We start from the raw sequence: 13375 nt of genomic DNA, 5'->3' as shown, positions 1-13375 counted from the left end.
CATCTCAATAGGAGTTCAGAAAGTCAATGAAAGAATCACAGATAAAAGACAGTATGTGTGATTTGCTGAAAGAATATGTATTTGGTCTTTTTAAAGAAAATATTGTAGAACTTGGCAAACTAAAAAGGAGGCAAACTGTGGAGGTAAATTTCTATTCCCACCCAATAAAAGATTAAGATTTCTGCAAAATACATTGATATCCTACATTTTCATTTTTTCCCTATGCTACATAAAATATTTTACTTAGTAGGTTATAGAGATATAAAATGTACTTAAGACAACTAAACCAGCATGCAGTCTGGAAGAAATCAATATGCTACAAACACAAGGAAATGAAATCTCTTTATTACTCTTGTAGCCCCTTTAGTAGGTTCATAGAAATAATGGCATATGCTTCTCTTCAGCTTTCAAAGATAATTGTCTTCAGTTTTGAAAGTTAGACTTCCTGAGCATCCTGTCAAGTCTCCCCTCCCAAGACTCAGTGCCTTGGCAGGTCCCAGCAATTTGCTCATCCAAAAGTACCTCCAATCTACTTGCTTTTCCATCTCTACTCCTGCAATCCCAGTCTCCATTTCTGTTACCTGCCATCAGAAATGGGACAGTAGCTTTCCAGTTGGGCCTCCCTCTTCCACAAGTGCCCTCTCCAAACAAGTCAATTTTAAATATATAAATTAGTCCCTGTCACTCTTAAGCTTAAAACCATCGGTTGATTTTCCATTTCACTTAGTATTAAAAGTGACTTCTGTATCATGGATTTGCAGGTTAGGCCCCTTTTACCTTCTCACCTTATTGAATGCTACCTTTATTTTTAACTGAGCATCTGTACTGCTCTGATTTCAACCCCGTGAAGATCCCTAACTCTTTCTTCCCTTGGGGCCACTTGTCCTGTTATTCTCTCTACCAAAAGTGATTTTCCCCACCCTTCCCCCTTCCTGGTCCTTTCTGTCTTTTCAGAGGCCTTCCCTGAGTACTCTGTATACACTGTTCATCACTTTCTCTACCCTAACCAGCAGTTTACCTCATAGTGCTTAGTGTTGTTTTATATATATATATATATGCGTGTGTGTGTGTGTATATATATATATATATATATATATATATATGTGTGTGTGTGTGTGTGTATAGTTTATTTTGAGAGAGAGAAAAAGAATGAATGGGGGAGGGGCAGAGAGAGAGGGAGAGAAAGAAAACCCAAGCAAGGCTACACGTTCTACACTGAGTCCCGCTTAGGGGCTCAACCTCATGACCATGAGATCATGAGCTGAGCCTCAATCAAGATCTGATGCTTAACCGACTGAGCCACCCAGGCACCCCTGTAATCATATATTTTTATTTATTGTCCCTCTTCACTGCTCAGTAAGCCCTGTGAAAGCAGCAGATGTAGTTTTCTTATTTGCCACTGGTCTCTTACCTAACGCGGTGTCTGACATAAAGTCATTTTTATTTTGTGTGTGTTGTTTTGTTTTGTTTTGTTTAGGTTTTGAATTATATTTTGCAATTGCAGTAAAAACTTCCAAAAATAATCCACCGTATTTCCAGTTGAACTTATACCACCTGAAGGAACCTAGGAAACTCACTGTTCTTTTTCAGCTACTTCTACTATATCAGCTATTTACTCAAGTGTGAGGCAACTGTATTAAGGTTTCCCCTACATCGATTCTGATTCCAAACATCCTAATTTTTTGTCCTAATATTTTACTCCAAATTATAGGATTGGAAAAGAATAATGGGAAAGTTTCTCTGTCTCCTCAGAAAGATAATCTGCTTTGTCTTTGTTTACATTCCATGTAAGGAAAACGCGCACTGATACTCATTTCTCAACCTACTCCAGGTCTAAGGAAACAGCACCGGAATTCCTACAGAGCCCAGGGAGCCCTGAAGAATCTAAGAACTGCAGCCAACAGCACTGGCTGCAGAATAGTGAGAACAGTAACATTAATACTAATAATGGCTTTCTTGTGTTGAGTACTTATTATATTATGCTAGGCATTTACATCATTTACTCTTCACAAAAAGCTTATAATTATCCTTGTTTGACAGATGAGTGACATTAAATAGCTTTCCAAAGGTCACATAGATAGTGAGTAGCTAGTCTGTAATGAAAGTATGTCTTCTCTTCGTTACAGCCTACTGCCTTTCTCTGCCGTGAAGTCACACCAATTAAAAGTTACTTAATTTTTCTTACTCCTGATTATTATATTGACCTTCTTTTCCTAGTCTGTTATCCTTCTATTTCCTCTGTACCTCCATTTATTAGTAATAATGACTAGAAAAATAGAAAAGACTGGTGCCTCAAAAAAAAAAACCCACAAAACAACTAAACATTATTGACAATAATTATTTTCTGGGTCTGTTATAGTGTAATTGCTAGTTTCCTTGCCCTGCAAGACTAGAATAATTACACCTATCTCAATAGAGTAATTAATATAAGTATTTTTATTTATAAACTGCTCTGAAATCTTCCAATAGAGTTAGAGGATAAGGATAATTTTTTTATTATAACCAATTACCCACATTCAAAAATCATTTAGAGTCATTTAAAATAAACATAAAATGGAAATATAGAAATAAATAATGTCTCTGTAATAAAGTGGCAAAATACTTTATCAAGAAAACCTAGGATAGATATGTATGCAAATGCAGTATTTTAATTCTGAGCTTCCAAGAAGTCAAGATTAAAAAGGGAACCATGAATTTTTAGCATTTATTATTTTATGAAAAGATAGGTTTTACATAGAAATTAAGTAATACATCTTATAGATTTTTAATAGAAGGTATATTGAATCAAAAAGGTTAACATCTTCTGTAGTCGTTTTATGAAAGCTGCAAAACTTCCAAGTGACTATTCTTATGTTGACCTCCCTTGTTTAACTAATGATATAATCATTAAATAATTATTTTATTCAGGCATTTTGAGAGAAGTTACAACAATATAGTCTATAAATGCAGCTTTCTTATGCACTAATAATATAAAAAGGGATATGATTAATAGTTAAATTCTTTCTTCCCAGGACTTTGTGGATGAACCATGTATCTCCCAGTTCTGAATTGAAGCCTATTGTTATTTCTACACATTGGGGTATCACACTGATCCTATTCTCACATGAACCAGTGGAGGCATTTCATATATTTGGTTTATATCATTTTGGTTGCCCATTAGAAGATGGAAAAAATCCAACAAATTACTGTTTAATAAAAACATTTTATTGATGCTATCAAAATAGAAATAAATTTGTTCTTTCTGCATAATTTTTCTTAAATTTTATTAAATGACAATTTGAACAGACTTAAGCAATTTTTGTCAATATGGTCTGCCCCAATGTTATTAACTTAAAAATACAAAAGCTGTATAAATTCTGATGATACTATGTATTGTCTCTTATAATTTATAATTTACATTTTATAAAAAACAAAGAAGAAAGGAATACATAAAGGCAATAATTTTAATGACATTTCAGCTTCTAGATTGAAAATTTTGCCACATAAATGAACACAAAACAAGAATACCCTTCTGTCATTGATATGATGACATGCCAGAATGCTTTGTTGCATATACAAAGGACAGTCTCTTTTAATAAGATGAAGTTACAGGCAAGATGTCAATCATACTGACTTTGTAGGGTGGTTGTGCACAAATTCATTTGAACATATTCCACATTGTAGATGCTCAATAAATGGTGACCATAGTTGTCATCGTTACCACAAAGGGAGCTTGTCCCTAAAAATGAAAGTTGAAAAAGTCAAAAGTAATCTTTTCCCTCATCTCTTAAAAAATAGCTGAAAACTTTGAGTAAATGAGTTTTATATATACACTTATTTTTCTCTTTCAGGATGTACAGAAAGTCCTATCACATGGTTGGTTTGGCATATCCAGAAGCTGTCATAATAACATTAAAGGTGAAATGATTTTAATTATTTTAACTTTTTCAAATAGTCATTTTTCAAATCTTAAAATGGTTGGGAGAACATGAAAATAGGCCTTTGCTGCAGCTTATATGTTTGTATATAAGTAGTATTTTAACCATTTTCAACATGTCGTGTATTCTGAATCATGACTCATTGTAGACTTAAATGAGGATTGATTGACACCAACAAGCTATCAATGCATACGCACGTGTGTGCACACACATATGTGCTTTCTTTTCTTCTTTGTGCTTTATTTAGGTGGATCTTGAATTCAGTTTTGAGATGGCACCAGGACTTGTCAGAATATACATATCTTGTTATGTATATACTATGGAAAAGTTGCATGCATTAAAAAAAATATTTCAGGACAAAACTTACATGAAAGAAATTTGTTTGGAATTTTAGTTCTGAGAAGATATAAAAAGATAAAATTAAGAAAGAAAACAAAAGAAATTTGTCTCTCTCATCTCTGCTTTTCCTGTGGTTGAGGCCCCATTGCAGTATTAAATATGTTAGAAATAACTAGAGTCAAAACTCTGAAGTGGTAAAAGTTTTGGATTCACTTGTCTCCACTGTGTGTGCCCATGTGAGCAGTGTTCCTATTTCTAGAGGCAGTTTGTAGGCTCATTATTCAATATCTCTTATTTCTTTCTATTGTTGAATTTGGGTAGAGACATTCAACTTTGTCTCCTCTAATAGTTTCATGGTTGTTTTCCTGTATCGCCCAAGAATTTAAAGGACACTGGCAACAGAATATCCTGATTTGCTTTATTTGTGATTTATTAAACTCTTTTTCTAGTTTCAATTTATATTGTTTTCTTTTGTTAATTTATTTTTAAGGGTACCCTTTGCATTTGTTTTTTTTTTTTTTTTTTCTCTCTGTTCCATATTAGACTTTCATCTTATTAACTTAAAAGGATAGTTTTTCTTGGGCACTTTTTTATGTTTATGTTTCTTTTTTTTAATGTGTATTAATTTTTGAGAGAGAGAGAGACAGCATTAGTGGGAAAGGGGCAGAGAGAGAGGGAGACACAGAATCTGAAGCAGGCTGCAGGCTCTGAGCTGTCAGCACAGAGCCCAACATGGGGCTTGAACTCACAAACTGTGAGATCACAACCTGAGCTGAACTCGGCTGCTTAACTGACTGAGCCACCCAGGGGCCCCTGTGTTTATGTTCCTAAAGCTCTAATAAAGGAGTATATAACTGAAATGTCACACTGTAGGATATTAATTACTCCTTGGATCTTGTGAGATTTTTATTTCCTCAAATGTGGGCAAGAATGTTACTTATTTTTATTTTTCTTATTTTAATAACCTTTACTTAGAAACCAACACAATGTTTTAGTATGAGAGAAAGTAAACATTTTTCTAAAGTTCAGTATAGAAAAAATATATAAACTAACAGGTTGCAAAAGGAAATAGCCACCAGTAAAGAATATTTTTGTTAAATAGTTCTTATTTCCTGAGATACCTTCTTGTCTTGTTTGTTCTTAATCAAGCATCTGCAGTAGTTTATAAATGTAAATTATCATTGTTGATAAAAATCCCCCAAAGTAGAGAACTAACCTTTTACTCAGTGGGAAACCCCTAGCAGGAACTATAAATAGCAGCTTCCTAACAATCTGAACTAATTCTTCTGTGTTAGCTTTGGAATTTGATAAAAGATTTGTTGGCCTCATTTGAGCTTTACGATGGCAAAATGCCTTCTAAGACAACTTTTAGCGATTCTAAATTTACAAACAGATAAAGCAAGTGTTTGGGGATCAAATCAGGGCCAAATGTGAGGAATTTAACAAAAGCATGCAAGCAAATAAAACAAAAATATTTCATTGGTGTTTTCAAGTGATTAAAATTACCATTGGAAGCTGTTATTACTATTTTCAAAAGCAGTATTTTTAAAAGAGACTGAATACTTTTTATCAGATTCTCAGGTTTCATCATGTTATAGTACCGATAATTGGCCTCTGTAAAAATGTGTTAAATGAACAAAGTTCTAAACAATGCCAGCCCAAATTCAAAATTAATACCTAGCTTTAAGGTTGCCCACTTACTATTCAATAGTAAACCTGTTGTGTGTATGTAAACCCACACTTTGCTAATAGTTTCTAATAATCAGAGCTGACTGTTGTATTTCTTTAAATTTTTTAAATTTCAGTGATTTGTTTAGTATTGGAGCTCCAAATTTACATTAAAACCTCCTTAGTATATAGGACTTAGTATCACTTGTTACAAGTCCATTTTGTGAACACCTCTGTAAGTATTCATCCTGCAATTACCCAAAGCAAACATCAGGAGGTAGCTGTAACAGTTTGGTTTTCTCTCCCACTGGCAGTGGTTTTTTTCCAAGGGTATGTATGTGTTTGCCTATAAGCCTGACCACTTCCCTAAAGAATCTCCTGAAATGCTACAATTACTCTCCTCTTCCTTCATGTCAGTCAAAAGACCCACTTCTTTTTCCTTTTCATCTGTCCTTGGAGGAAAGTGTAAATGAATCGGTCAAGGGTACAGTGAGTAACAAGGTTGTATATACTCTACCTTTCTAGGGTGTTTGCATCTTAAAGGAAGACATAAAATATCAAAGCTTTAAACCAAAGTACTAACTCTTAGGGTATAATTTCAAGCCGTGTAGAAGGTGGTGGATGGGAAAGAGAAGTTGGGGCTACTTTCCCCCATCTCCCCATTGACATCACCACATAACCCGTAATTCTACCTGAAAATGAAGCCCACTCTGAGAAAGTGACTTATGGTATGAATATGAAGAGAGATTGAGGATAAGGTTAGTATTACAGTGTTAACAGGTTTATTACATCAAGTTTGATAACTTTGGGATTAAAGGATTAAGGAAAATCTTAACACTACATTACACATTATGGCCTCACTTTTGTGAACCCATGGATGCTAAGTGGACCTGTCATATCAAACTCCGCAAAATATAGTCAGATGTTCTAAATCGAAATGTAACCTGCTGGGGCGCCTGGGTGGCGCAGTCGGTTAAGCGTCCGACTTCAGCCAGGTCACGATCTCACGGTCCGTGAGTTCGAGCCCCGCATCGGGCTCTGGGCTGATGGCTCAGAGCCTGGAGCCTGTTTCCGATTCTGTGTCTCCCTCTCTCTCTGCCCCTCCCCCGTTCATGCTCTGTCTCTCTCTGTCCCCAAAATAAAAAAAAAAAAAGTTTAAAAAAAAAAAAAAGAAATGTAACCTGCTGAATCTACAATGCTTGATCTTTTCATAGAGAGAAATAGAACTATATAATATTGCCATTTAAAGTATTTCCTCTTTTTTTTTACAGGATGTTGATAAATGGTCTTTTGATGTATTTGCCTTAAATGAAGCAAGTGGAGAGCACAGCCTGAAGTTTATGATTTATGAACTGTTTACCAGATATGATCTTATCAATCGTTTCAAGGTCAGAAACATGGGACAAAAGTGAAATGCTCTTAGAATTGGTTATCTGAATAAGAATGAAAAAGCAGAACATTGAGTCATTAATCAATGCATTTTTTAATGTTTCTAATTAGCAGGTCACAGAACTAGGGGATGAGTTTACCACACGATATATCCATTTTCCATGACTCACTGACATGTATCCACATGGATGTCATGAGGCCATTGTAGCATCATTCCAACAAGATACCAACATCCCCCTGAATTACTCCCAGAATAGTCATGTAGAGACTGTGAGCTATGTTTTCTTAAAAAAAAAAAGATGCTCTTCTATGTTTCACAAACACAGAATGAATCTTTATTGGCAGCTTTTCTTAAACTGAGATGAAAGGGCTTCTAATTAACTTCATTCAGAGCCATTTAAGCAACAGATTTGATCCAGATTTCTGAGCACTCTGAAACTTGTACCCTTCAGCATTTCCAATGGAATCATGGCATTTTTAGAGCTAGAGAGTACTGGGAGGTCATTGATTTTAGTCCTTTGTACTACGGATAGAAAAAACAGACTTCAATTGTAACTGGGAATTTTACCCTTTTAAGAACTAGCCTTCTGTCTTGACTCTGGAAGATATAAACATTTAAAGACCACAATATGGGTGATATTGTTAATTCATCTCTCTTAGTTAAACACATGGGTTTATAATTTTAGGATTGAAAGCTAACAGGTTAATGAAATCATTTTTCGGAACATCCTACATTTAACTGCAAAAAAACTCCTGCCCACATCTGACTCACATTTGTGTTCTATCCCGAACTTTGTTGTGCTTATGTTGACTTAGTGCTACTATTTTATCAAAATATAATCATAATTATTACTTTTCGCAGATTCCTGTTTCTTGCCTAATTTGCTTTGCAGAAGCTTTAGAAGTTGGTTACAGCAAGTACAAAAATCCTTATCACAATTTGATTCATGCAGCTGATGTCACTCAAACTGTGCATTACATAATGCTTCATACAGGTATCATGGTAAGAAAGCTTTCTTAACTGAAGTTTGTTAGTTTGGAACATCAAATTCCTTTTCTCCATATTGCCATTGTCCTTTTAATACCCATAAAAGTATTATAAGAAGTAATCTTTTGTATTTTTTAGGGTTAGTGAGTTATTCATAATATACATTATCCAAAAAAAATATTTTAACTCAATGATAAAAAGATACCCAGAGGCAAATGTAAATATACTGCAAATTTGCCAAAATTTGGACTCTAGAACATTTTGTTTATAAATTGTTTTCCCATCGGAATCACCCAAAAAAAGTGACCTAGATAAAAAGTCTTTGGGATAAAAGCTAGTTACAGTTCTCTTCCCTCATATTACCATGTTCTCCCCAGCTGACTTCAGTGGATTTTTCTCTTTTACTTGCATTGCTAATTATAATGAAATCTTAATAGGGATTTTGGAAATTATTTATGTGAATTTTTCCAAATTCTCCTTCCTTTTCTTTGCATCTGAATGAATCAATGAATAAGTAAATAAATAATCCAGCAGTGCAATCCTGAGACAACAGTGAGTTCATGTTAGGAACTCTGGCACTGCCTGGAATTTCTGAAATGTATCAGAGTTTAGGGTGACTCCCAGAAATGAAAAGGAAGGAATAACTCTTCTAAAAATTCCACACTGACATGGGTTCAAAGGGATATAGTCCCTGTGAGTACCTTTTTGATTCCTTATGTGTCAGCCTACGCTGAAGCAGTGCCATAAAGCGCATGTACGTAGAATGTTCCACCAAACCCCATAATATGCATTTCCTACCTATTTTGATTTCAGAAGTCACACCTGTTCTTTTGGGTCATTGGCACTCAGATCTATGTAACTAACGCTCTTTGGGGCCAAAAGATCCTCAATACCTCATCTTTCCACACTAGAGACTATTCCTAACCTGGTCCCAAGCAAAGTCCCTAGGGCCACAGTATGTTGTGCTGAAGATATTGAAAACTTATAACAGTTACATAATTATTATATTTTATTATATACAGGAAATTCTAATAATAATTTTATTTTTTCCTAAGAAACTATAGTATGTTGCTTACTATATATACCATCCACTTGCTGTGATTCATCCAATAGTGTCTCATATGATGACTAAAGAAATTGTCTACTCCACTTTTTCATCTTTCTTTTCTTCCAAAATATCACAGATCTATAAATGCCTTGGGCTCAGATCCTACTCCTAAACCATGTTTCAATTATCTGTTGCTCTAAAACAAACTACTCTAAAATTTAGTGGCTTCAAACAACAATTTATCAATATCTCTCAAGGGTCTAGTTAGAAGGGTCCCAACTAGCAGGTTCTCACTGTGGTCTCTCATGGGCTTACAATCAGCTAGCAAGTATGGCTGAAGATATCTAAGGACATCACTGGGAAAGACATCCATGGTGGCTCAGTCACCGGCTGGCAGTTGATAATGGCTAATGGTTGGAGCTCAGCTGTCTTTTTTTTTTAATTTTTAGGTATTTATTTATTTAGTTATTTATGTAGCAAGGGGGAGGGAGGAGCAGAGAGAGAGAGAGAGAAAGAGACAGAATCCCAAGCAAGCTCCACACTGTCAGTGCAGAGCCTGAGGCAGGGCTCGAACTTACAAACCGTGAGATCATGACCTGAGCTGAGATTAAGAGTTGGATGCTTAATCAACTGAGCCACCCAGGCACCCCTTAGCTGGGCTTTTCATAAAGGATTTTCTTGGAATATTACTACCAATTCAAGAGAAATATGCATTCTACAACAATATTGCAAAGTAATATATCCTGCTTTGGAGTTAAATCCTATTTGGGTGAGGCAGAAATCTCAAAAACCTTAACTGATACAGTAGCATGACCTTCTCATGACCTTATTGAAGGCTGAACTTACATGTATTGTCAACCTCATACCTTGGGTTTTCCTGTTGTAAGGTATAGGTATGGGCATCACAGACTTAAGGTATAAACATGCCCATTGGCTGAGATCAAATGCAGCCATGTCTGGACCTGCTTGGTCCTGGGTTGAAGTTTACTCACTCTTCTTTCTAGGAGTCTGATTTGGCATGCAAAGGGATGGAGTAGAAGTTAACAATAATAAGTAGAAAATAAAGCATTCAAAGATAGAATTTTAAAATATTATAAGCTTTTAAAAAGTAGCATATGTAACCTTCTTTATAACTGTTTCTAGTATGTGCACTCACACACACACACACACACACACACACACGCAAATTCTTTTAAAGTTCCTTTGGTTCTAATAAGACTTCATCATCACAGCTGTTTTTTGAACTCTTTGCCTCCTGACAGCTGCAAATGCTGTTCTACTTGAAAAAGTTGCTTCACTACCTTCCTGGTTAGAGCTGCTTACTGTTTCCTTTCTAAGGCCTTGGTCTTGAATCTGATAGCCAGATGGTTTTCAAGTGTGGCATTTCCTCTTTCCTGGGTTCTGTGGCTTTGAAAAAGTTAACTCAAAAACATAACATGTAAGTGGTACCCTGAAATGGAAACTGAAGTGATTCAGTTTTTTCAGAACTTAATGGAATGGAAAAGTAAAGCCTTCAATCTAATAAAATATCTACTTTAATTATGACATGCAGTGAGAAGATATATGCCATTTTATGCTGGGAGGTAACCAAAATTTCATCATTTAAAAATGTTTCTGCTTAAGTATATTTTATTTTCGCTATCAGTGTAAAGGGAGCTAAATAAAAGTCTCCTACTTTAGCCTCAGAATCTCTGTTCTGAAATGAAATCTCTGTTTGAAGAAATGAAGGATGCTGTATTATTGGTAAATAGAGACATTCAAATCCACAATGGAACTTTTTCCTCGGAATTGTGAGGACTTTTTCCTGGATATACCAAGCCATTCCAACTTCTCCAGAATACTGGACAAAGCTGGTCCAGCCCGGCAGGACTCCTAGAAGTTGACATTAGTGAAGATCACATAGTCACTCTTTGAGAGGACCGTAACTTACCAGTCATAAACATAACTTCACTCTACTTTAGCAGGTTTTGTTGGAGGAACTTGTTTCTGATTTATTCATCCTTCAGCAAAAATGTGTTAGTGGGCTCTTTAATCATCCATTAGTTTGGCCATTACAAAAACAGCCTAGTGGAAGATTGTAACTGTTGTCCAAGATCAGGAAGATACATTTAAACTACAGAGAGTAATGAGAAATTTTATGATAGATGCTAAGAGGAAAGGCAAAATGAATTACGAATTTATTGACAGTGTTGCCAAAACTAGATTTCACTGCCAGCTTTATTATAGCTTTGGGAAAGTTACTGAAGTCACTGACTTCAGTATTTTAGTTGATGTCCTGCTGTTTCAGGACAGTCTTATCTGTGTGACATTTATGGAGCACTCCAGTGGCAGCCCCAAATTGTCAGGTGACTCACACAGCCTGTCACCTGCAAAGTGTTCTAAGGACCAGTGCCTGAAGGGGATTGTGATGAAGCCAGTGTCCTTTCGTTTGTTAATGTCAGATGGGATACTCTTGGCTTGGGAGTAGACACTGCAGAGAGATTGGATGTCGGTACAGCCTCTGTCTCTTTCTATCCTTTATCACTTAGTTAACTTGTAGTTCTTTGCCAAGGTGACAGTGGTGTGTGGTAGCTCAATCCATTTGCTAAAGAGCAAATTCCTTCACCAAGTGCTACCAAGCCACCTTCAAATATCTCATTGAATTTCAAATCATCCGAGGTCTTGAAAGGAACACTTGTATTTAAGGGCTCCTGGCACTGTGTTCTAACATTAAGAGTAGAAGAAAGAAAGATGATGTGAGATCTATTTCCTTTGGCAGTTGCAGTCTACTGACCACACCCAGAAATAGACCCCCACACTCTGGAATGACTCAGTTGTTCTCCAATCAGTCTACAGAAAATGTACCACTCTGTCTGTGTTCTACAAACTGTGTGGGAATTCTGTTTTTACAAACGGCTTCCCAGACAGCAATGTTTGGAAGAGTGGAAAGGGTACAGGCTTTCAAGGCAATCAGACATAGGTGTGAAATCCTCTCTATCACTACCCTAGCTCACTCACTCTCTACCTTGGTTTTCTTGTCATTAATATGTGGTTAATAATACTGACCACCAGTGAAGAGTCAATGATATCATATATGTAAAGCACCTAACCTAGTTCCTGACACATAATGGGTATTAACACACACCCTCACATCGATAACAATTATTAACTTATTTTTATTATATATTACTTTATGTGTATTATGTATTAATATTATTATAACACTCACTTTCTATACTGGGTAAGTTATAGCAAACTATGTCATCCTATTCAAAGGGATAGAGAAAAAGTACCCAACCCAATAATTTAACTAAAAGAGTTATTAACTATGCTCTTTTAGACACACCAGGAACTAATAGGTCAATGTGATTTTCTGACCTGAAATTCTCCCAACCTTACACATATACACACACACACTGAAAACTTGAGGTATGAAAATTTACATCATAAGTCTTAGAGCTTTATTAGCTTCTACCCATCAATATACCCAGTTAAATTATCTAGAAATTCTGCTTTTGAAACCTTAGAAGAATGTGTTCTGCATATTACCTCCCTCAAGTAACAAATGCTGTTGTCATCCATGGAAGGAATATTTTGATCTCTGGAAGGAACAGAAACTTTGAAATCAGATTTGTGGGTGAATGCCTGCTCTTCCACTTGATAGAGATGTGGCCTTTGGCAGGTTGATTCAATTCTTTAGGATTCAGCTTTGTTTGCTGCCAGATGAAGGTAAAAATACTACCTCATAAATGGAAAATAGGATGGTTATACAAATTAGAGACCATATAACTAAAATGTCCAGTTAATGTTAGTTTCTTCTTTCTTTCTGTCATCATTGTGCGAACTGTTGATAGCGGTCAGTATCTCCCTATGATGTAATTTGAGGACTTCTCATTTTTAGAGTTAGTCTCCCTGAGCATTCCTCTATGCAAAGTGCAAACTGTAGTTTAGATGAAGCACAGTGTCTGCACTGCTCATGACTCATCATTTTTACCCTTTATGCCTGTCCGTGAGGAATCAGAAGAGTATAGGTTACGTATGGATCGC

At 35.7% G+C, this 13375-nt stretch overlaps 1 protein-coding gene across 8 annotated transcripts in view; it reads left to right on the top strand.

Annotated features, from left to right (window-relative positions):
- Positions 1 to 13375, top strand: part of PDE1A (phosphodiesterase 1A) — a 331820-nt gene that overhangs the window by 257586 nt on the left and 60859 nt on the right. For all 8 annotated transcript variants that reach the window (XM_045480418.1, XM_045480417.1, XM_045480419.1 and 5 more), the window contains 3 exons: positions 3831 to 3897; positions 7196 to 7312; positions 8176 to 8316. In XM_045480418.1, the coding sequence (XP_045336374.1) occupies positions 3831 to 3897; positions 7196 to 7312; positions 8176 to 8316 (325 nt within the window). The remainder of the gene's footprint in view (positions 1 to 3830; positions 3898 to 7195; positions 7313 to 8175; positions 8317 to 13375) is intronic.

The sequence above is a fragment of the Leopardus geoffroyi genome, chromosome C1 (genome assembly GCF_018350155.1).
Source record: "Leopardus geoffroyi isolate Oge1 chromosome C1, O.geoffroyi_Oge1_pat1.0, whole genome shotgun sequence".
Classification (NCBI taxonomy): domain Eukaryota; kingdom Metazoa; phylum Chordata; class Mammalia; order Carnivora; family Felidae; genus Leopardus; species Leopardus geoffroyi.
The sequence above is the reverse complement of the archived record's forward strand: the minus strand, read 5'-3'. Positions and strand labels throughout refer to the sequence as shown.